General features: G+C 41.0%; 1 protein-coding gene across 5 annotated transcripts in view; it reads right to left on the reverse strand.

The window, feature by feature from the left end:
• The window catches only part of TNRC6B (trinucleotide repeat containing adaptor 6B), a 259143-nt gene that overhangs the window by 152699 nt on the left and 82828 nt on the right, over positions 1-23616 (reverse strand). For all 5 annotated transcript variants that reach the window (XM_053582661.1, XM_053582663.1, XM_053582659.1 and 2 more), the window contains one exon: positions 16232-16299. In XM_053582661.1, coding sequence (XP_053438636.1) covers positions 16232-16299 — 68 coding nt within the window. The remainder of the gene's footprint in view (positions 1-16231; positions 16300-23616) is intronic.

Raw genomic sequence — 23616 nt, forward strand, 5'->3', positions numbered from 1 at the left:
TTCCCTTGATATCAGCCTAGCTCACAGCAACCTTAAACTATTGGGTTCAAGTTGATTCTCATGCCTTATACTCCTAAATAGCTGGGACTACAAACTTCCGCCACAACGCCCAGCTATTTTTTTTAGAGATGGGGTCTCACTCTTGTTCAGCATGGTCATGAACTCCTGAGCTCAATCTGTCTACCTCAGCTTCCCAAAGTGCTGGAATTACAGGTGTGAGCTACCACATCTGGCTCCGTTTTATATTTTAAATAAATAAAAGTACAACTCAGGGCTGATGCCTGTAATCCTAGCACTTGGGAGGCCAAGGCAGGAGTATAGCTTGAGTCCTGCCTCAAGACCCTGGCTGTACAAAAAGAAAAATCAGCTGGTTATGGTAGTATGTGCCTATAGTCCCAACTACTGGGAGGCTGAGAATCACCTGAACCCAGGAGTTTGAAGTTACAGTGACCTTTGATGACACAACTGTACTCTAGGTTAAGTGATACAGTAAGACCTCATCTCATAAAAAAATCCTTTTATCAGGCGGCACCTGTGGCTCAAAGGCGTAGGGCTCTGGTCCCATATACCGGAGGTGGTGGGTTCAAACCCAGTCCCAGCCAAAAACTGCACACAAAAAAAATTCTTTTTATCATAAGGTCTTTTATATTAGACTGTTTATTGCAGCTCAATTTACAATCCCCAAAATGTGGTAACAGCTTAAATGCCCAGCAACACAGGAATGGATTAACAGCAACACAGGAATGGATTAACAAGCTCTGGTATATGTATACCATGGAACACTATTCAGCCACTAAAAAACATGGAGCCATTATATCTTTTATATTAACCTGGATGGAGGTAGAACATATTCTTCTTAGTAAAGCATCACAAGAATGGAGAAGCAAGATTCCAATGTACTCTATTCTAATATGAAGGCAGCTGATGAGCTAATACAAAGGGAGGGATAAGCAAGTGGGGAGAAGGGAGGAGAGCGGGGGACTGGGTAACAGTGTATGGCACACCTCTTGGGGGCACGATGCAATTATAAGAAGAACTTTATCTAACAAATGCAATCAGGGTAACCTAATTCTTTGTACCCTCAATGAATCCAAAACAATAAAAGAGAGAAGGGGGAAAGGAGGGGGGAGGCTGGATGAAGGGAGGGTAAAGGGTAGAACCACACCTATGGTGCATATTGCAAGGGTACATGTCAAATCTATTAAGTGTAGAGTATAAATGTCTTAACACAATAATCAAGTAAGTGAGGTGAAGGCTATGTTAACCAGTTTGATGTAAGCATTTTAAATTGCATATAAAATCAGCACATTGTACCCCATAAATGCATTAATATATACAGTTATGATTAATAAAAAAGGGAGGAAAGGAAAGAAAGAAAAAAAGAAAGAGAGAGAGAAAGAGAGAGAAGGAAGGAACGGAGGGAGGGAGAAAGAGAAAGAAAAAGACAAAGAAAGAAGGAAAATAATCCTCTAGAAAATCTGGTCAATTAAGAAAGAGAGAGAGGTCATAAATAAAACATTAGGGCTAAGAAAGAGGGCATTCCAACTACAGATTTAGAAAAGATCTTTTAAATTGGGTGAGAATTACATATAACTTTATGTCAATAAATGAAGATTAAATAAAATGGATACTCAAGAAAACTGAAATTATCAAAATCAACTCAAGAAAAATTAGGGAAATAACCCATAGCAGAAATCTGGAAGATAGTCAAAGAGCTAGCCACTAAAACAACATCAAGCCCAAATGGTTTTCTGGGTGTATACGACCAAACTTTTATGGAACAGATAATTTCCATGTTATCCCTACTATTCCAGAATGTATGAGAATAAAGGGGAAAGATTCCTAATTTGTTCCACAAGGCTAACATATTCTCAATACCCATCTGGACTAAGAAAGTACAAAAAATATAACTGTAGACCAATCTTTACTTGTGAAGACAGATGTCAAAACCTGAAGTAAAATATTAGCAAACAAAATTTAGTAGTTTTGCCTAGTATAGTGGCTCATGCATATAATTCCAGCAGATGGAAGGGTAAGGCAGGAGGATCATTTCAGGCAAGGAGTTCAAGACCAGTTTGGGCAACAGAGCAAGATCCCATCTCTAAAAACATGAAGAAAAATTAGCCAGGCATGATGGCGCTTGTCTGCAGTCCCAGCTACTCGGGCAAGAAGACTGTTTGAGACTAAAAGTCCAAAGCTGCACTGAGCTATGATTGTGTCACTGCACTCCTGGGCAACAGAGGAAGAACCCATCTCTTAAAAAATAAATAGGCGGCGCCTGTGGCTCAGTGAGCAGGGCGCCGGCCCCATATGCCGAGGGTGGCGGGTTCAAACCCAGCCCCGGCCAAACTGCAACAACAAAAAAATAGCCGGGCGTTGTGGCGGGCGCCTGTAGTCCCAGGTACTCGGGAGGCTGAGGCAGGAGAATCGCCTAAGCCCAGGAGTTGGAGGTTGCTGTGAGCTGTGTGACGCCACGGCACTCTACCGAGGGCCATAAAGTGAAACTCTGTCTCTACAAAAAAAAAAAATAATAATAAATAAATAAATAAATAAATAAAATAAATAAAATAATCATTCAGCAATTTTAAGAAAATTACAACCAGGTAGGGTTTATACCAACAATATAAAGATGGAAGGATGGTGCCTGTGGCTCAAGGAGTAGGGTGCCGGCCCCAAATACTGGAGGTGGCAGGTTCAAACTCAGCCCCGTACAAAAAAAAAAAAAAAAAAAAAAACTGCAATAAATAAATAAATAAAAATAAAGATGGTAAAATTATAACACTACAAGAATAGTTAAATTATCTATTAATACAACTCTTCACTTGTTCAACAAATATATACTAAGTACTATCTATGTCAGACTCTGTGCTAAGTGTTAGGGATATAGCAATAAACCAGAAGGTTCTTCCCTACATGGAGCCAACATCCTTAGGGCAAAAGGAACTACTGAGAAGGAAATATCCAGAGTGATGGGATACAGAATAACTGAGGGAGGCTCACTTTAGATAAAGTGGTTAGGGAAGGATCTTCTTAAGAGTGACATTTAAGGGCAGCGCCTGTGGCTCAAGGAGTAGGGCGCCGGTCCCATATGATGGAGGTGGCGGGTTCAAACCTAGCCCCGGCCAAAATGAAAAAAAAAAAAAAAAAAAAAAAAAGAGTGACATTTAAACTGAAGTGAAAAGCAAATGCTTGAGTGGTCAAGGAATAGGAGGGATGATCAGGAGGCTTCGACATGTGAGCGGAAGACAGAGATAGGAAGAGCTACATCATACCAGGCCCCACAGGCCACAGTAAGGATTTTATTTTAGGAATAGTGGAAAGTCACAGGAGAGTTTTAAGCAGGACAGTGAACAGCGCCATTTTATCCATTAGTTGGTTGCTCTCCACTGAATATCTAGGGTCTGTCATGTTTTTAGGGACCTAGAAAAATTACGGGACTTGGAAAAATACAAGTCCAAAATACAAAAACAAATTATAGCCATTAAAATTAATAAACGCTTAAATGTACATAAATATATACTATATAAATTTTTTAGAGATGGGGTCTCACTATCTTGCTCATGCTGCTACGAGTTACCACACCTGCAAATGTCCACAACTACCGAGGAATTTCATTCATTGTTAAATTTAGTATCTATAAAATTTTAATCACATTTTAAAGCAATTCTCACTTTCAAAAATTCCTAAGTATATTAATCACAAGAAGTCTTAGATAATTATGAATTAAACCAGTTACTTGTAGCTAAAGAATTTCAGAAGCAAAATTATAAATTGTGATTGCAAAAATAAATAAAACCAAATACTTAACATGTAATTTGGGTATCTTTTCATTTTTCCTATAAACAAGGGAAGAAGTCTTCAAAATCTCCAAAAGCAAGCATGCGAAGGACCCATGGAGGTCTTAAAACCACTTTAGGAGACACACAATCAGATTTGTTTCTAGAAGCTCATCTTGGCTTCTCTATGAAGAATTCACTACAGAGGATGAAGAGGAGAAGTGGGGAGACAAGCTGCGAAGTGACTAAGGCCATCTAGGTAAGAGAAGGGAGCCAGACAGAGGTGGTAGAGGTGGAGAACAGTATATTTTGAAGGTAGAAGTGATCCTGTTGTAAGCTAATTGGTCCTTGTTAAGAATGCGATCTGTGACCATGAAATATTAATAATATGCACAATATGGCCAATCAATTCACTCAAAATAAGACTTCAAACTCTAGACTTACCATTCCTTCATGAAATCAACAAGCATTATTTGTTGCATACCTCCTACTGTGTCATAGGTACTGAGCTAAAACCAGGACTAGGGGATCAAAACATGATTATTACCACTTCAATGGACAGAGAGGTACATAAGTCCATAATTAAAATATACCATGGTCTAGGGGAAAGGGCCAAGGAAGGGGAAGGGAGGGGGGAGGTTTTGGTGGAGGGAGGGTAGTGGGTGGGGCCACATCTATGGTGCATCTTAGAATGGGTATAGGCGATTGCACTAATGTACACAGCTATGATTTAACAATAAAAAAATAAAAAAATAATAAAATATACCATGGTGAGTATCATAATGAAAAGGTAAATAGAGATATTAACATGCTTATGCCATGGGAATACAAAGGGCTAACTGCTGGGAGAGTCAGGGACTTTACAGGGGAAAGGCAAAGGCTCTTATAAGTTTTAACAACTCTAGTACTACCAAACCATGGCACATAAGAAGGCTGATAAGAAAAAATATAAATGTGAGAGCTAAGTGCTTCTAGTACTCTTATACCCAATGAAGTAAGAAGCTAGAAATAGTAGCAAAAGCTACATGAGGATCTTGAATGCCATTTGAATCCAAAATCTTTGGATTATAGTTAAAAACAAGAATGTTAGCATTTATATTATTATAAATTAGAATGCTAGCATGCCTTTTGAGGAATATTGAAAAGTATCCCCAAATTCAAAGTATCCTCAAAAAGTAAAGTTGCAGGGCCTGTGCGGTGGCTCACACCCATAATCCTAGCACTCGAGATAGGTCAAGACAGGAGGATTGCCTAAGTTCAGGAGTTTGAGACGAGCCCCAGCTAGAGCAAGACTCTGTCTCTAAAAATCGCCAAGCGTTGTGGCAAGCACCTATAGTCCCAGCTACTTCGGAGGCTGAGGCAAAGGGATCACTTATGCCCAAGAGTTTGAGGCTGCTATGAGCTATGATGCCATGACACTCTACTAAGGGTGACAAAGTGAAATTCTTGTCTCAGAAAAAAAAAAAAGAAAGAAAAGAGAAGTTGCAATTGCAGGAAGCTCTCCTTGACACTTCAGGCTGAGTCAGGTAACCTCTGCTGTACTCCACAGCACCTAGCACATAACCTTTACAATAGCACCTTCATTTTTTTTTTTTTTTTTGTAGAGACAGAGTCTCACTTTATGGCCCTTGGTAGAGTGCCGTGGCATCACACAGCTCACAGCAACCTCCAGCTCCTGGGCTTAAGCGATTCTCTTGCCTCAGCCTCCCGAGTAGCTGGGACTACAGGCGCCCGCCACAGCACCCGGCTATTTTTTTGTTGCAGTTTGGCCAGGGCTGGGTTTGAACCCGCCACCCTCGGCATATGGGGCCGGCGCCCTACTCACTGAGCCACAGGCGCCGCCCTACAATAGCACCTTCATAACCTATTATTATTGTTACCCACTTACTTGCCATTTCCTCCTGTAAACTATGAACCCTCAAGAGGGCAGGGCAGGTAGGTTTTATTTCTGATTCTAGCACAAGAGAAATTCAATTAATGTTTACTGAATGAATGAACAAATAAGAGAAGAAATGAATGAATGGGCTGGGTGGTAGCTCACCCTTATAATCCTACCACTCTGGGAGACCAAAGTGGGAGGATCTCTTGAGCCCAGGAGTTCACAATCAGCCTGAGCAAGAGTGAGATCCTTTTTTTTTTTTTTTGTAGAGACAGAGTCTCACTTTATGGCCCTCGGTAGAGTGCCATGGCGTCACACAGCTCACAGCAACCTCCAACTCCTGGGCCCAAGCGATTCTCCTGCCTCAGCCTCCGGAGCAGCTGGGACTACAGGCGCACGCCACAACGCCCAGCTATTTTTTGGTTGCAGTTCAGCCGGGGCCGGGTTTGAACCCGCCACCCTCGGCATATGGGGCCAGAGCCTTACCGACTGAGCCACAGGCACCGCCCACAAGAGTGAGATCCTGTCTCTATTAAAAATAGGGCATAGTGGGCGGTGCCTGTGGCTCAGCGGGTAGGGCGCTGGTCCCATATGCCAGAGGTGGCGGGTTCAAACCCAGCCCCGGCCAAATTAAAAAAAAAAAAAAATAGGGCATAGTGACGGGCACCTGTAGTTTTAGCTACTCGGGAGGATGAGTCAGGAGGATTGCTTGAGGCAGGAGCATTGCTTGAGCCAAGGAGTTTGAGTTTGTTGAGCTAGGTGGAGGCCTTGGCACTCTAGCCAAGGTGACTGAGTGAGACACTATCTCAAAAAAAGAAAAAAACAAGGAAACGAATGGATGCATATCCATAAGAAGACAACACTTATCCTACAATTTAGAGTTATGATATATATACATGAGACAGTCAACAAGAAAGCTTTAAGATAAATTGTTAACTGAATGGTTCTGTAATAAAATAGACAGGGATTAGAAAATGGAGACACTACAACTCATTTCAGCTGGGCTTCAAAGGAAGGGGAAGACCAGAATGTTCAAAACAGAGTTGCTTTGCTGTGAAGCTAATGAAGCTTGAGCTGCAGTGTTACTCACTTTCATAGGCCCTTCCTAAAGCCTGAGGAGGATCCCAACAATGTTCCAAATGGTCCATTTTTCCCTGTTACCATGGATTAAAAAAAAAAATTTTTTTTTTTTTTTGAGACAGAATCTCACTCTGTGCCTAGGCTAGAGTGCAGTGGCATCATCATAGTTCACTGTGACCTCCAACTCCTAGGCTCAAGGATCCTCCTGGCTCAGCCTCCCAACTAGATGGGACTACTGATGCTTGCCACCATGCTTGGCTAACTTTTCTATATTTTTTTTTGTAGAGATGGGGTCTCACTCTTATTCCGGCTTGTCTCAAAGTCCTAACCTCAAGCAATCCTCCAGCCTTGGCCTCCCAGAATGCTAGGATTATAGGTGTCAGCCACCATGTACCCAGCCTACAAGTTTTTATTGTGTTAAAAAGACCTAATACAAAATTTACCATTGTAAGCATTTTTAACTGTACAACTCAGTAGTGTTAAAGTGTGAAGGTCTAACATTGTGAAGGAGATCTCCAGAATTTTTTTATCTTGCAAAACTGAAATTCTATATCCATTAAACTTCACTTTTCTTTCTTTCTTTTTTTTTTTTTTTTTTTTTGGTCGAGACAGAGTTAGGGTCCCTATGCCCTGGAGTAAAGTGCAATGGCATCGTAGCTCACTGCAACCTCAGACTCAAGTCTGTGGGCATCCTGATGCCTCAGCCTCCGAAGCCGCTGGGATACAGGCACTTACCGCAGCGCCCAGCTGGGTTTTTCCATTTTTTTTTTTCCGTAAGTCGGGATCTCACTCTCACTCAGATAAGCCTCAAACTCCTGAGCTCAAGCAATCCTCCCACCTCAGCCTCCCCCAATGCTGAGATTACAGCTAAACAACTTCACTTCTCCTCTTCCACTAGTTCCTGGCAACCACCATTCTACTGTCTCCATGATTTTGACTACTCTTAAGTGCCTCATATTAAGTGGAATCAAATAGTACATTTGTCTTTCCATCTCAACTTTATTCCCATTGTGATTCCCCTCTTTTGTCAGTGAACTCTGAGTGGCTGCAAGCATTCTGAAGATCCCCTAAGGAGAATTTACGTTGAGGGTACATTTATTTTGGGTTTAGTGAAATTACAGAGGATGCCAAAAAACTGTACACACATTTTCAGAAAGAAAAATACTGTGTTAAATTTGTAATACTCACGTCATGTTTGACTTCTACAATTATAAGAGGTTTTCAACATGGTATGTATTCATTCATCTTTCATTTTCAATGTATCTTGAGTATTACAATTTTAATACAGTTTTTTCCTTCCTTAAAATGTGTATACATTTTTTGGCACCCTCTGTATGTATGCGGTTCTCATGGAACTGTATTGCTAAGATAATATTAACCATTCTATTTACAAAGATCTGTTACTGGGTCAATACTCTGCATCACGACTGAAATGTGCAGAGTCAGATTACACCATGATATAAATGTGTCACTTCACAGACTATTTCAGATTAGTCAATGTATAAAAAAGTGAAGCCTCCCAATCTTACAGTGTATACACGAAAGATCCTTGATAGAGGTTTCTCCAAATCGCTAACAATCTTAACAAATTTATATGATGTTACCAATAACAAGTTGTGAAACAAAAAGGAACTTTTCTTTTTTTTTTTTTTTTTTTTATTTGTAGAGACAGAGTCTCACTGTACCACCCTCAGGTAGAGTACCATGAGGTCACACAGCTCACAGCAACCTCCAACTTCTGGGCTTATGCGATTCTCTTGCCTCAGCCTCCTGAGCAGCTGGACCGTAGGCACCCGCCACAACACCCGGCTATTTTTTTTGTTGCAGTTTGGCCAGGGCTGGGTTTGAACCCACCACTCTCGGCATTTGGGGCCAGCGCCCTACTCATTGCGCCACAGGCGCCACCCCATAAAGGAACTTTTCTAATCCATCAGTAATAAAAACCATTATTTTAGTCAACCATGCTATAGGAAACACTGAATTATTTATTTACTGTCTTTTTATTTATTTTTTTTTTTGAGACAGAGCCTCAAGCTGTCACCTTGGGTAGAGTGCCATGGCATCACAGCTCACAGCAACCTCCAACTCCTGGGCTTAAGCGATTTGCCTCAGCCTCCCAAGTAGCTGGGAACTATAGGTGCCCACCACAATGCCTGGCTATTTTTTGGTTGTAGTTCTCATGGTTGTTTGGCGGCCCGGGCTGGATTCGAACCCTCCAGCTCCCGTGTATGTGGCTGGCGCCTTAGCTGCTTGGGCTACAGGCGCCGAGCCTTATTTTATTATTTTTTTTTTTTATTGAGACAGAATCTTACTTTGTCACCTTCGATAGAGTGCCGTGGCGTCACAGCTCACAGCAACCTCAAACTCTTGGGCTCAAGCTATTCTCTTGCCTCAGCCTCCTTAGTAGCTGGGACTACAGCCCACCACACCCCAGCTATTTTTTTTGTTTAGCAGGCCTGGGCACGGATGGAACCCACTAACCCTGGAGCATGTGGCCAGCACCCTAACCATTGAGCTACAGGCACCCAGCCATGTATTATCTTTTAAGAAAATATCACAGAATTATTGTAGTATGAAAGTATGATCAAAAAGTATGTGGCCAAAAATGCAAGGGAAAAAGTTTCAAAGCAATGTTTTAAACAATGAATTAATACAAATATTATGCTATTTTTCTCAATTTTGTGATATTTGTCAACTTTTTAAGTTACCATTTTTGTGATTTCTTTCCTCAGTGCAAAGATTCACTTCTGAACCTAATTTTGTTTTTCTGGATTATTTCGTTTGATTGTTTTTTTGAGACAGAGTCTCACTTTGTTGCCCTCAGTAGAGTGCCATGGTGTCATCAAACTCTTGGGCACAAGCGATCCTCCTACCTCAGCCTCCTGAGTAGCTGGGACTACAGGTGCCCTCCACAATGTCCACCTAATTGAACCTAATTTTGTATTTGAAATAAATTTTCATTTTCTTAAAGAGCACTTCCACAAAATCTGGATTTATGCTTAGTCAGAAAGAAATGTCTCTTCATGTGAACAGAGGCATATAAGGGGGAAAGAAAACAGATCTGCACGGAAGATCTTAAAGAGACCCACTAGAAGGGCCAGGATGTTCCAAAGAATAGTGAAAATATGTATAAGCAGGCTACAGCCATCTCAGGGAGGCCTTTAGAAGCAAAGAAAAAGTTCAGACTCAGCTAGAAAGGCCTTTTTTGAAAAATAAACCATCACCAACTACTGGCTTACAGGTAAAGATGCTTAAAGAGAAGAATAGTTATAAAATCAGGTCTGTTGGAACATATTTGAGAAAGGACTGAATATAAAGTCAAACATGTGTTATCTTTTTTTTTTGTTTTTGCCAATAACAAAATATTCTGGAATTAGGTTTCTAATATCTCTACCTCAGACTTTCTAAGTTAGTATGTAAAAAAGGGACTCTTAAGAGTTTATGGAACCATTCTATTTATTTATTTATGAGATGGGGGTCTTGCTAAGTTGTCCAAACTGGCCTCAAACTCCTGGTCTCAAACAGGAGCCACTATGCCCGGCCAATATATATTCACTACCATTTTTTTGTGTGCTAGGCCCTTTTCTAAGCAGTGACTAAGACAACAAAAATTTATCCTTGTAGAGCCAAAGGTCTAGCATAAAACCTTAACCTAATCTTTTCTAAGTTGTGAAATTTTCCTTCCCTCCCCTTTACTATATTCAACCCCTTCCCCCACTTCGCCAACAGAGATTCCCAAAGAGAGTGCAAACACCACTGGAACTGCATCCATATCCTCTAGCGATCATACAATTTGGGGGTAAATAAGGCCAGATGCTGTAGTATGCACCTGTACTCCCAGCTCCTAGTGGGTCTCTTGAGCCTAGGAACTTGAGACTGGCTCAGGTAACATAGTGACCTTACCCCTAAAAAGTAAAAAGTGGAGGGTTGGGGTAAGGAATAACCAACCACTACCTTCTCTTCATAAAACCACTGGAGATTTTTGATGCTGACCACCATATACCTTCACCTTAGCATTTTTACATGCTAAGGATTTCCAAATATTTAACAACTATTATGTATTATATTATTATATGATTATAATTATACATATACATATTAAATGATTATAATATCTCCAAAAAGAAACCTTAAAACACCATTTTCTAGACTGGGTGTGGTGCCTCACACCTGTAATCCTAGCACTCTGGGAGGCCAAGGAGGGTGGACTGTTTGAGTTCATGAGCTCAAGACCAGCTTGAGCAAGAGTGAGACCCCATCTCTGCTAAATATGAAAAACAGAGGCAAGAGGATCACTTGAGTCCAAGAGTCCAAGAGTCCAAGAGTTTGAGGTTGCTGTGAGCTATGACACCAGGGTGCTCTACCAAGGGTGATAAAGTGAGACTCTGCCTCAAAAAACAAACCCAAAAAACCCACTTTATTATTTTTTTTCTTTCTTGGTTTTTGTTTTTGAGACAGAGACTCTACTGCCCAGGCTAGAGTACAATGGTATCACCATAGTTCACTGCAACCTCCAACTCCTGGGATCAAGTGATCATCCTGCCTCAGCCTCCCAATTAGAATAGCTGGACTAAGGTACATGCTACCATACCCAGATATTTTCTATATGTTCTTTTTGTACAGACAGAATCTCACTGTTGCAATCCTCCTGCCCTGGCTTCCCAAAGTGCTGAGTTACAGGGGTGAGCCACCATACCAGACTGGAAACACCACTTTCAAGGAACAGGATTAATACATCTTGTCTTTATGTTTTTCCATAAAGGCATATTGTTTCTCCATAGAAATGAAATATAAACCAAATAAATAAGACTTTTAAAAAATTAAGTGCAATTTTCTATATTACCTACCTATTCACTGCCATTTAAAAGTCAACACGAGAGCTTATAAGTGAGAGTAACTAACCCATATTGTCTGCATTCATTTTCAATTGCAAAACACATGCCTATTGAAATTACTTTTATTATAATTAACTTCTGGCCCAGGCATCCAAGAAAAACCTTATAAAATAGAATTTAGAATTTACTGTGAATCTGAGACCCTTGAGGGAAAAAGGATGTTTTCAGAGAATCAATTTCTAAAGTAACTTCAATGCAAAGTAAAAAATGTATTAGTAACTGAAAGTTCCCCAAAGATCTAATACAAATGTTGATGGTTTTACTAAAATTCCTAGCAGCAAAAATTCCATGAACATGAACTACAATGTACTGAACCTCTTTGTGGCATTTTCAAGACACCAATTAACTTAAAAATTAAAATCATTTCCTCTTTCCCCAAAAAACTCTTGAAAGATTATACAAAAAATAGAAAAACCAACTGTTCTTCTGATGTCTAACTTACTACAGTGTAACAATGATTGGGTTTACAGAGAGTTCAATTTGATACTTCTTAATAAATTTATTTTAATATGTACATATTTTAATGGTTCAAAAGGGGGAAAAACTGGTGAAAACCTTACATACAAATAAAATGTTAAGAAAAACCAAAAATTTTTCCTATGGCCAATACCAAGGTTTGTGTTTTGAGGATCATTATCTATAAGGTTCCTTTTTTTTTTTTTTTTTTTGAAACAAAGCCTAAAGCTGTTGGCCTGGGTAGAGTGCTGTGGCATCACAGGTCACAGCAACCTCCAACTCCTGGGCTTAAGTGATTTTCTTGCCTCACCCTTCCAAGTAGCTGGGACTACAGGCACCCACCACAACGCCCAGCTATTTTTTGGTTGTAGTTGTCATTGTTGTTTGGCAGGCCAGGGCTGGATTTGAACCTGCCAGGTCTGGTATATGTGGCTGGTGCCTTAGCCGCTTGAGCTACAGGTGCCGAGCCTATCTATAAGATTTCTGATTTGGAAATATTTTCTTTTTTTCTGTATTTAGGAAATGCTACGAAGTTGCTCAAGGTTTTTAAACAAACACCCAAAAGAATGATTCCAAAAAAAGCTTAGTGTTAAATTAAGTGATCAAAATATGCAACCAGGAATACATTAATAAAGGAATATTTACTGTAGAGATTTAGGAAAAATAAACTTCTGGAAGTTTCACTGCAGCCTAAGATGAATCTGAGGAAGACAGAACTGTAAGTTAAGGAATCAGAGCAGGAACAGAAATAAAGATAAGTTAAGGACAAACTGTTAGGACTTTTAAAGTCTACATAATTCAGAAAAATTAAAAGGGCATTTTATTGATTGATTGATTGAGAGAGACAGAGTCTCACTATGTCAACCTTGGTAGAGTGCCATGGCATCACAGCTCACAGCAACCTCAAACTCTTGGGCTTAAGCAATTCTCTTGCCTCAGCCTCCCAAGTAGCTGGGACTACAGGCACCCACCACAACACCTGGCTATTTTTTTGTTGCAGATGTCATTGTGTTGAGTTGGCCCAAGCCGGTTTTGAACCCATCAGCCTTCGTGTATGTAGCCAGTGCCATAACCACTATGCTATGGGCACCAAGCCTAAAAGGGCATTTAAGTTGGGAAGAATGTAACTAGGGAGGAGAGAATTTAATCAAGAAGAGTTTTTAAAAACAGCACCTGTTATCACAAAACCACACTACACCACACTGGGGTATAGAGAGCAGTGCTAACTCCATAAATTACATTCTTCTCTCTGGATCAATATAAAACTGTCTTCAGTACTTTGATTTTCTTATAGGTCCCTCATGCATCCTCTGAACAGCTTCTCCCTCAGAGATGAAATAGCAAGAAACACTCAGCACTCTGGGCCAGGCGTGGAGGCTCATGCCTGTAATCCTAGCACTCTGGGAGGCCAAAATGGGAGGACTGCTCAGGAGTTCCAGATCAGCTTGAACAAGAGCAAGACCCTGTCTGTACTAAAAATAAAAAAAAATCAGGGCGGCGCCTATGGCTCAAAGGGGTAGGGCACGGGCCCCATATGCCAGAGGTGGCAGGTTCAAGCTCAGCTCCAGCCAAAAACTGTAAACAAAAAAAAAAAAAAAAAAAAAGAATTCAGTTCCAAGATTTCCTATCCTGATTCAATTATACTTATAAAGTAATCATATGTCAACTTTAGTTCTGAAAAAAAAGATTGTAAATATTTTTATTGCTGTTGCCTCAAACAAAAGAACACAGCATCTTTGCTCACCACTCTCACAGAAGAGGTGGGCAGACCTACTGAGGAGTGCCTAGTAAGAAGACTGATTTCTGCTTTACCACTTCAATTTATGATAGCAGACCAGGTTCCGGAAAAAAAAAACGAGCAGAATCCATCTGTGAAAAGGGTAGGTAGTATGAGACTTGTGAAAACAAAACAAGGGAGAATGGTAAGGATTCTATGCATGACGTTTCGAGTCTGCTGGGGCTGTTGGAGACTCTCTAAAAGAAGTATAGTTTGTATAACAAAAAACTTGTGAGAGAATCTGCCCCAGCAATGTTTCCTGAATACCTAAAAACCTAATTCAGGGTAGCGGTCACTAGAGCAGGTTTTTAGAGAAAAAGACTGGTTTGTTTGGGAAATGGATACCTTCTAGAGAACTGAACTTTCATCTGTGTTTGAAAAATAGGCTGAATGCTGTTTTCATTGTTTTCCCCCAACTCCCTCTTATTCATGAGACTTTGATTTTGACAAGCACCCTTTTGATAACCACAGTATTTTTCAGGAACACAGCTCCCAAAGATGGCAAAGGATTTCAAAGAGTGTTATAAAATACTTTGAAGTCAGGCGGCGCCTGTGGCTCAAGGAGTAGGGCGCCAATCCCATATGCTGGAGGTGGCGGGTTCACATCCAGCCCTGGCCAAAAACCACAAAAAAAAAAAAAAATACTTTAAAGTCAGTAAGATCTGGGTTCAAATCCTAATTCCATTTCAAGCATGGACAAGGTACCTACTCTAATCTCTGAGAGAAATGAAGATGATATGGTATAATCAGTGGAAATGACAGCTTAAAAAACATTTATGCAAAGTACCTTAGGCACAGAAAAGCCTTGCCAAATGGGAGGTCTGATTTTTATATTGTAAGACCTCTGACCAGTATGTAGGGGTGAAGAGATGAGTGAGAGACATGGAGAAAAGTGCCTGGAGTCTTACTCCTGTCATTCTGTAGGGACTAGACATCTGGCATTATAATTTGTTAAAGATGAATTGATTCCATCGGCTCATGCAGAATATAAGAACATTTGACAGAAATCAGCAAAGTTAGGATTTATATTGTAAGCTATTTTTAAAACTGCCTGGTTAGCAAATTAAACCAGTTGTGAAAATATACTGGTTTCCATTCACAACAAATACAAGATGGGAGCCATTCTCCTTTAATGAATCTAGCCTTGTGGCAGCATAGTCCATTCTGCATAACTGATTCCTAGGGGTTTCAGAGATACAATTTTCTTGAGACTGAGCAAAATAAACTTTTTTTTTTGGGGACAGAGTCTCACTTTGTAGCCCTTGGAGGAGTGCTGTGGTGTCACAGCTCACAGCAACCTTAAATTCTAGGGCTCTAGCAATTCTCTTGCCTCAGCCTCCCAAGTACCTGGGACTACAGGCGCCCGCCACAATGCCCAGCTATTTTTAGAGACAATGTCTCACTCTGGCTCAGGCTGGTCTTGAACCTGTGAGCTGAGGCAATCCACCCACCTTGGCCTCCCAGCGTGCTGGGATTACAGGCATGAGCCACTGCACCTGGTCCCAAATTAAACTACTTCTAGGAAAAAAGAAACAGACAAACAAGAAGAACTTCTCTCTACAGATTTTTGGTAAATTCTATGAATCCCTGGCTTGTTCGATTTAGGAAATTAATATCTGAATAAAAAATAGTAATTATGTTAGTACTTTAAGCCGGTCTTAACTGCTTTTCCTTTAAGAGGGCATACGTAAAATCGGTCTGCTTTGCAATACAATTTTTCAAATTCTGTGACAGGAGGGAAAAAAAATCTACTACCAAAACTCTGCTACCAAAAAGCTACCCTACTAATTCTCAACTTCGGTTTTAAAACCAATCACCCTGTAAGAAGTCAGGGGAGAGATCCTGAATTATTTAGAATGTTGGCTAAGTTATACTATTTATAATTCTTGGTCCTTAAGGGAAACAATTTATTTAAACAAAGACCAGAAGTGTAAATAACCAAATGGAATAGAATTTCAGGAAGTACTATTCAAATAAATTCACACTTGGTTCGCAGGGAAACAGCCTATTAATTTAGTTCACTTCATAAAGATACACTAAGAAAAGGATGTACCATTTTATACTTTCTTTGGAAATCAACCAGACTGAATTAGTTCAATTTGCAACATACTGAGCCTTAAAGCCTTTGCTGAAGCATAACATAAATTTTGATTAATCAAGTGTGAAAAACTACAAAGCCAACCTTCTTGTTCCTCCAGTTAGTCAGTCTATAAATACAGCAATGCATTAACAGACACCAAAGCAACTGGTGAGTTAGTTCCACAGTGTCTCTAATGTATACATCCCAGCAAACAAGCTTCCAGCAAGTTTAACCAACATGCTTCTGATGATCTGTAATATGATCCTTTTAAAATAAACTGTGACTCACTGTTTGCTTTCTTCACCAGGAGGTGGAGTCTTGCCATGCCCTTCCATTACAAAATCCTCCTGTTCCACCTGCAAATGCAAACACCACAGGTCAGCAACAGTCAGTAACTACGATGCACTCACTCCAAGTCCCAGGCCCTGCCCTGTGCAGAACCACAGGGACATTTCACTATGGTGCCTAGAACAGAAGGTTAGGCCAATGGTTTTCAATCTCCCAGTTTGCTGAATGTTTCTCATTGGGTGACTAGATTTGCAGAATGAAATAGGAAGCATTTATATCTGCAACTCATATAACTGTGACAAAGGATTAGTATCCAGAATATAGAAGAAGAGCTATAAAAGTCAGCGAGAAAAGACAACCTACTTGAAAACTGCAGAATTAGGCTCGGCGCCGGTAGCACAGTGGTTACGGCGCTGACCACATACACGAACAGACTGGCTACGTACACTGAGGCTGGCGGGTTTGAACCCAGCCTGGGCCTGCTAAACAACAATGACAACTACAACAAAAAATAGTTGGACGTTGTAACAGGCGCCTGCAGTCCCAACTACTTGGGAAGCTGAGGCAAGAGAATTCTTTAAGCCTAAGAATTTGAGGTTGCTAAAAAAAAAAAAAAGAATTTGAGGTTGCTGTTAGCTGTGACAGCAGCACTCTACCAAGTGTGACATAGTGAGACTCTGTCCAAAAAAAAAAAGAAAACTGCAAAATTACTTAATAGAAATTTAACCAAAGAGAACACATAAATGGTTCCTAAATATATGAAAAGATGTTTAATCTCATGTCAGTCAAGAAAATGCAAATTAAAGACACAAAGAGATACCATTTCACAACTAGCATGATGGCTAAAATTATAATCAGCCAAGCCTTATAGCTTACTCCTGTAATCCAAGCACTTCAGAAGGCAAAGGCAGAAGGATCTCTTGAGGCCAGGAGTTTGCGACTAGTCTGGGCAAAATAGCAAGATCCTGTCTCCACAAAAAATTTTAAAAATTACATTAAGGGTGGTGCCTGTGGCTCAGTGAGTAGGGCGCTGGCCCCACATACCAGTGGTGGCAGGTTCAAACCCGTCCCCAGCCAAAAACTGCAAAAAAAAAAAATTACATTAAGACATCAAGTAATCATTAAGTTAATAAAAGCAACAGATATTAATGAGAAAGTGGAGAAAAGGAAGTGCTTATATATTGTTGGTGGGAATGTAAATTAGCACAACTTCTGTGGAAAACAACAGGAGATTTCTCAAAGAACTAAAAATAGATCTACTATTTGAACTAGCAAAAATCACGCCCAGAAAGCTACGTGACCTTATATTTACTGTAGTACTGTTCACGATAGCAAAGATAGGGAATCAACCTAAATGTCCATCAGTGGATGACTAGATAAAGAAAATACAGCATGCCAGCACTCTGGGAGGCTGAGGCAGATAGATTGCCGAGCTCACAGGTTTGAGACCAGCCTGAGCAAGAGCAAGACCTCGTCTCTAAAAATAGCCAGGTGTTATGGCGGGTACCTGTAGTCCCAGCTACTCGGGAGGCTGAGACAAGAGAATTGCTTAAGCCCAGGAGTTTGAGGTTGCTGTGCTGTGACTCCACAGCACTCTACCAAGGGCGACAAAGTGAGACTCTGTTTCCAAAAAAAAAAAAAGAAGAAAAGAAAAGAAAATGCAGTGTGTACACAGTAGAACCTCCACAGCTGACCACCTCCTTAAGCTGAACTGATTTTCATAGATTGGACATGCACATCATATACTGACCAGTACAGTAGGTCTAGTCCCTTACATTGACCACCTCTGTATATTGAACCAGTGTGTTACAGTCCCTTGGGTGGTCAACTTACAGAGGTTCTACTGTATATTCCATGGAATACTACTCAGCTACCAATAAAAATGAAATGCCTTGGGCGGCGCCTGTGACTCAGTGAGTAGGGCGCTGGCTCCATATACTGAGGGGGCGGGTTCAAACCCAGCCCCGGCCAAACGGCAACAAAAAATAGCTGCTCATTGTGGTGGGTGCCTGTGGTCCCAGCTACTTGGTAGGCTGAAGCAAGAGAATCACCTAAGCCCAGGAGTTGGAGGTTGCTGGAAGCTGTGATGCCATGGCAGGAAAAAAAAAAAGTGGGAGCTCAATAATGTGTACACTTAGACATAGGGAGCAGAATGGACAGATACTGGAGACTCACAGGGTGGGAGACTGGGAGGCAAAGTGGCATGAGTAATTACCTTATAGGTACTACATACACTATAGGGCCGAGCATTACACAAAAAGCTAGACTTTACCACCACACAATATATCCATGCAACAAAACCGCACTGATACCCCCTAAATCTATAAACATAATTTAAAAATAATGATTTCATGAGCTATTACCTGCTTGTTGGTTATAAGTACATTCTTTACTTTTATAAATAACACTGAAGTATTACTTTGCTCAAACAAAAATGATGCCCAGTTGAGGAAAAAAACTCAGGTAATACCAACTGTTGGCAAGGGCAACAGCAATTCTTATCCACTCCCAGTGGGAAGGAGAACTGGTACAAGTACTTTGTATTTACTATACAAACTAGTAATCATACTTTTAGGTATAGGCCCCCCCAAAACTTGCACATACACAAAAATATTTATAGTAATATTATTTTTTAACAGAAAAAATATAAAAGCAGACCTCTATCAATAGTAAAATATACAAATAGGCTATGGTGTTTTCAGACAATAGAATACTGTACTATATAATAATGAATGAATACAGCTACACACCTCAATCCGGATAAGTTATAAAAACATAGTATCACATGAAAAAGCAAGTCACAAAACCAATATGTAATACAATTTGATTCTGTTAATATAAATATACATACATATACATATATATAATACAAAGTTCAAGTATATACATTTTTAACCATATATATATATGTATAGACGTATGTACATACAAGTATGCTTTAAAAAAAAAAAGGCTGGGCACAGTGGCACATGTCTACAGTCCCAGGTACTAGGGAGGCTGAGGCAGGAGGATCTCTTAAACCAGGAGTTTGAGTCCAGCCTGGGCAACATGGCAAGACGCTATCTGTTTTAAAAAGCTATAAAGAAAGGGGAATGACTAATATACATACAAAATTTAGATAATGACTGTCTTGGGAGGAGGGGATTCAATCAGAGAACAGTTGTGGGGCATGATTATGTTCTACTTCTTGGTCTATGCAGTAGGTATGTAAGTGTTTTCTTTACAATTATTTAATTGTGCGTGTGTGTGTGTGTGTATATAAATACACATACACACACACATATATATACATACACACACATATATATTATAAAGATGTACAATTTATAAGAATTTTCAAAGGACAAAAGAGATTATTTTACTGTTCCAGATGGTTCTTTGGTCAATAAAGGTAAATGATAGAGAAAAGAGCTACCTCTGCAAACGGGATTGTTTCTCAGTCTTAGGAAAACTTTTTTTTTTTTTTTTTTGAGACAGAGTCTCACTGTCACCCTGGGTAGAGTGCCCTAGAATCATCTTTTTTTTTTTTTTTTGAGACAAGAGTCTCTCTTTGTCACCCTGGGTAGAAGTACCCTGGTATCATCACAACTCACAGCAACCTCGAACTTCTGGGCTCAAGCGATCCCCCTGCCTCAGTTTTTCTATGTTTAGTAGAGACAAGATCTCCCTCTTCTTCAGGCTGGTCTTGAACTCCTGAGCTCAAGCAATCTACCCAACTTGGCCTTCCAGAGCACCAGGAATATAGGCATGAGCCACTGTGTCCAGCTGGAAAACTCCTTCAAAAGGTATAATTTTAAAAACCAAACTAATATAATCAAAGAGAGAGATGGAAGCTAGGTGTGGTGGCTTACACTTTTAATCCCAGCACTTTGGGAGGTTGAGGTGAGAGGATCATTTGAGCCCAGGAATTTGAGACCAACCTGGCAACACAATGAGATCCTGTTTCTATAAAAAAAAATAAATAAATAAGAAAAATTATCTAGCCACAGTGGCATGAGCCTGTAGTTCCAGTTACCTAAGAGGGTGAGGTGGGAGTATAGTATCATCTGAGCCCAGGAGTTCAAGGTTACAGTGTGCTATGATTGTGTCACTGCACTCCAGCCTGGGCAATAGAGCTAGACCCGATCTCTAAAAAACAACAAAAAAATCCCAGAGACATAGGTGAGACTTCTCAACTTAGAATAATACATTCTATTTCTTATAGGACCTAATGATACAGATGATAGACAATAGTAGCATAGATACAATTAGGAAACCCAAATATAACTCTAGGTTTTGTACCTTTTCCCACTCTCCACCAACCTAAAAGGCAATAAAAACCATCCAGAAAGATCACTGCTCTTTTTTTTTTTTGAGACAGTCTCACTTCATCACCCTGGATAGAGTGCTGTAGTGTCATAGCTCACAGCAACCTCAAACTCTCGGGTTCAAGAGATCCTCTTGCCTCAGCCTTCCAAGGAGCTGGGACTACAGGCACTCGCCACAACACCGAACTATTTTTAGAGACGGGGTCTGGCTCTTGCTCAGGCTGATCTCGAACTCCTAAACTAAGGCAATCTACCTGCCAAGTGCTGGGATTATAGGCAGGAGCCACAGTGCCCAGCCACAAGATGACTGCTCTTTACTGCCATGTCCTGTTTTTCTCAAGTTCCCTTATGATCCTTCTGCATTTTTTTTTTTTTTTTGTAGAGACAGAGTCTCACTGTACTGCCCTCGGGTAGAGTGCCGTGGCATCACACGGCTCACAGCAACCTCTAACTCTTGGGCTTACGCGATTCTCTTGCCTCAGCCTCCCGAGCAGCTGGGACTACAGGCGCCCACCACAACGCCCGGCTGTTTTTTTGTTGCAGTTTGGCCGGGCCTGGGTTTGAACCTGTCACCCTCAGCATATGGGGCTGGCGCCCCACTCACTGAGCCACAGGCACCGCCCTCCCTTCTGCATTCTTATTTCTCTTTTCTACAAATGTCTTGTCTACTTGGACTTAACTACTCTTCCCCCTTGACTCATTTTCAAATTTAATATTTCTATTTGTAACATTCACAGCATATCCTCTTCTTTCTTTCATTACCATTCATTAATATATGGTGCTGTGCTGATACAATGGTGAACATAGTCTGCCCTCAAAAAACTTAATAGATTTGGCTAAGCGTGGTGGCTCATGTCTGTAATCCTAGAACTCTGGGGTTATCTGAGCAAGAGCGAGACCCTGTCTAAATATACTAAAAATATAAAAATTAGCTGAGGGTTGTGGTGGGTGCCTGTAGTTCCAGCAACTTGGGAAGCTGAGGCAAAAAGATCACTTGCACCCAGGAGTCTGAGGTTGCTGTGAGCCGTGACGCCACAGCACTCTACCAAGGGCAACACAGTGAGACTGTCTCAAAAACAAAACAAAACAAAAGAAGCCTTTCAGATTAGTGAGAAAGACAAAAACTAGTCAATCCCAACACAGTATGAGAATGCAATGACAGAACACAGGAAGGGCACTTCCTGAGCCTAAAGAACTGGATTTCTCTAGATCTATCCTAGACAGGCGGCCCATCTTCCTCCTTCAGCTGGGGCTGGCGGATGGAGCCTGCTCACCACCAATCTGTACCACCACCTCCACACGGAGGTCCATGGATTCTGAAATCACATTCTGACCACAATGGCCTCTCTCCCTGACTCTTCCCATTTGTACCTGGAAGGAGTCCTTGTATTTTTTTTTTTTTTTTTTGAGACAGAGTTTCACCATTTCGCCCTCAGTAGAGTGCCATGGCATCATAGCTCAAAGCAACCTCAAACGCTTGGGCTTAAGCAATTCTCTTGTCTCAGCCTCCCAAGTAGCTGGGACTACAAGCACCCGCCACCACGCCCAGCTATTTTTTTGGTTGTACCCTGTTTCCCCAAAAATAAGACAGTGTCTTATTTTAAAGTGTGCTCCCAAAGATGCGCTAGGTCTTATTTTCAGGGGACATCTTATCTTTCCTGTAAATAGGTCTTATTTTTGGAGGATGTCTTATTTTCGGGGAAACAGGGTAGTTGTCATTGTTGTTTAGCTGGCCCGGGCAGGATTCAAACCTGCTAGCTCTGGTATATGTGGCTGGTGCCCCAGCCACTGAGCTACAGGTGCTGAGCCAGGATTTCTTGTTGTAACTTCTAGTTCTAGGATTTTCTCTTTCACCAGAGTGCATTCAGACCCTCACCTGACAGGTGGACCAGTGATTTTTCTACTTACTCTCCGAGAGAGACTGCTCACCACCCCATTTGCTCTCAGGACATTCCTGCTTTGCTGGTACCTTAGCTTTTTCTCTTCTAGACTACAGAGCATAGGTGAAGAAAGGTGAAGAAAGTTACAACACAGGTCCTTCCCAAATGCATGTCAATGATCTTCTACTCAGGCTCACAATTCACCATCTCTGCCTAGGAGGCCCTTCCACACCCTGTTTTTGTGGTGAACTTCTATTCAACCTTCAAAGACTGGTTCTTTTCTTTAGGAAGCGTCTCCAAACCCCTAATAGCATCTCCTCTCTGATCCTCCCCGGTACTCCTCCACATCTAACCCACAGTGCCTCCCTGCAATTGGGACCCTCTGCACACCTCTTTCCCCATGGTGTGAGCCTGGGAAGGTAATCTCTGTTTGCCTATCCCACAATGGAACACAGCCCTCCTAGTGTGGCAACACGCTTTCCTAACGCTGTGTGCTCAACACTGGGCTGAAGGACTGAATGAATGTTTGACCTACATGATCACATTCCTCCTTCATTGATTCAGTACCTTTTTCAGTCTCCTCAAAGACACTATGTTTACCTATTAGCCATCCACCCTAGTCTATCCCTCTTGAGAGCCTATCTCACACAGGCCCTTCTCTTATTCTTTTATTTTTTAGAAAAAGGGTCTTGCTCTGTCACCCAAGCTGGAGTGCAGTGGCACAATCTTAGCTCACTCTCACCCTGAATGCCTGAGCTCAAGTGATCCCCCTGCCTCAGCCTCCCAAGTAGCTTGGTCTATAGGCTCACACCACTATGGTTGGCTAGTTTTCTATTTTTTTGGTAGAGATGGGGGGTGGGAGGGTCTCATTCTGTTGCCCTAGCTGGTCTCAGATGATCCTCCCATGTTGGCTCCCAAGTCACTGAGATTACAGGTGTGAGCACAGGATTTATTCTTGTGCTCACACCTGGTCCCCCTCTTTTATTCTTCTCCTGATTGTTCTTATAAACGTACGTCTCAAATAATTTTTCTCGTTTCTATTGCTTTGTAAAGCTGACCTCATCACTTGTATTCTAAACTACTTCTTCTGGGACCTTATTATCTAAGGACCCCTTCTTTCTTTTTTTTTTTTTTTTTTTGTAGAGACAGAGTCTCACTGTACGGCCCTCCAGTAGAGTGCCGTGGCGTCACATGGCTC

This window comes from Nycticebus coucang, chromosome 3 (assembly GCF_027406575.1).
Source record: "Nycticebus coucang isolate mNycCou1 chromosome 3, mNycCou1.pri, whole genome shotgun sequence".
Taxonomy (NCBI): Eukaryota; Metazoa; Chordata; class Mammalia; order Primates; family Lorisidae; genus Nycticebus; species Nycticebus coucang.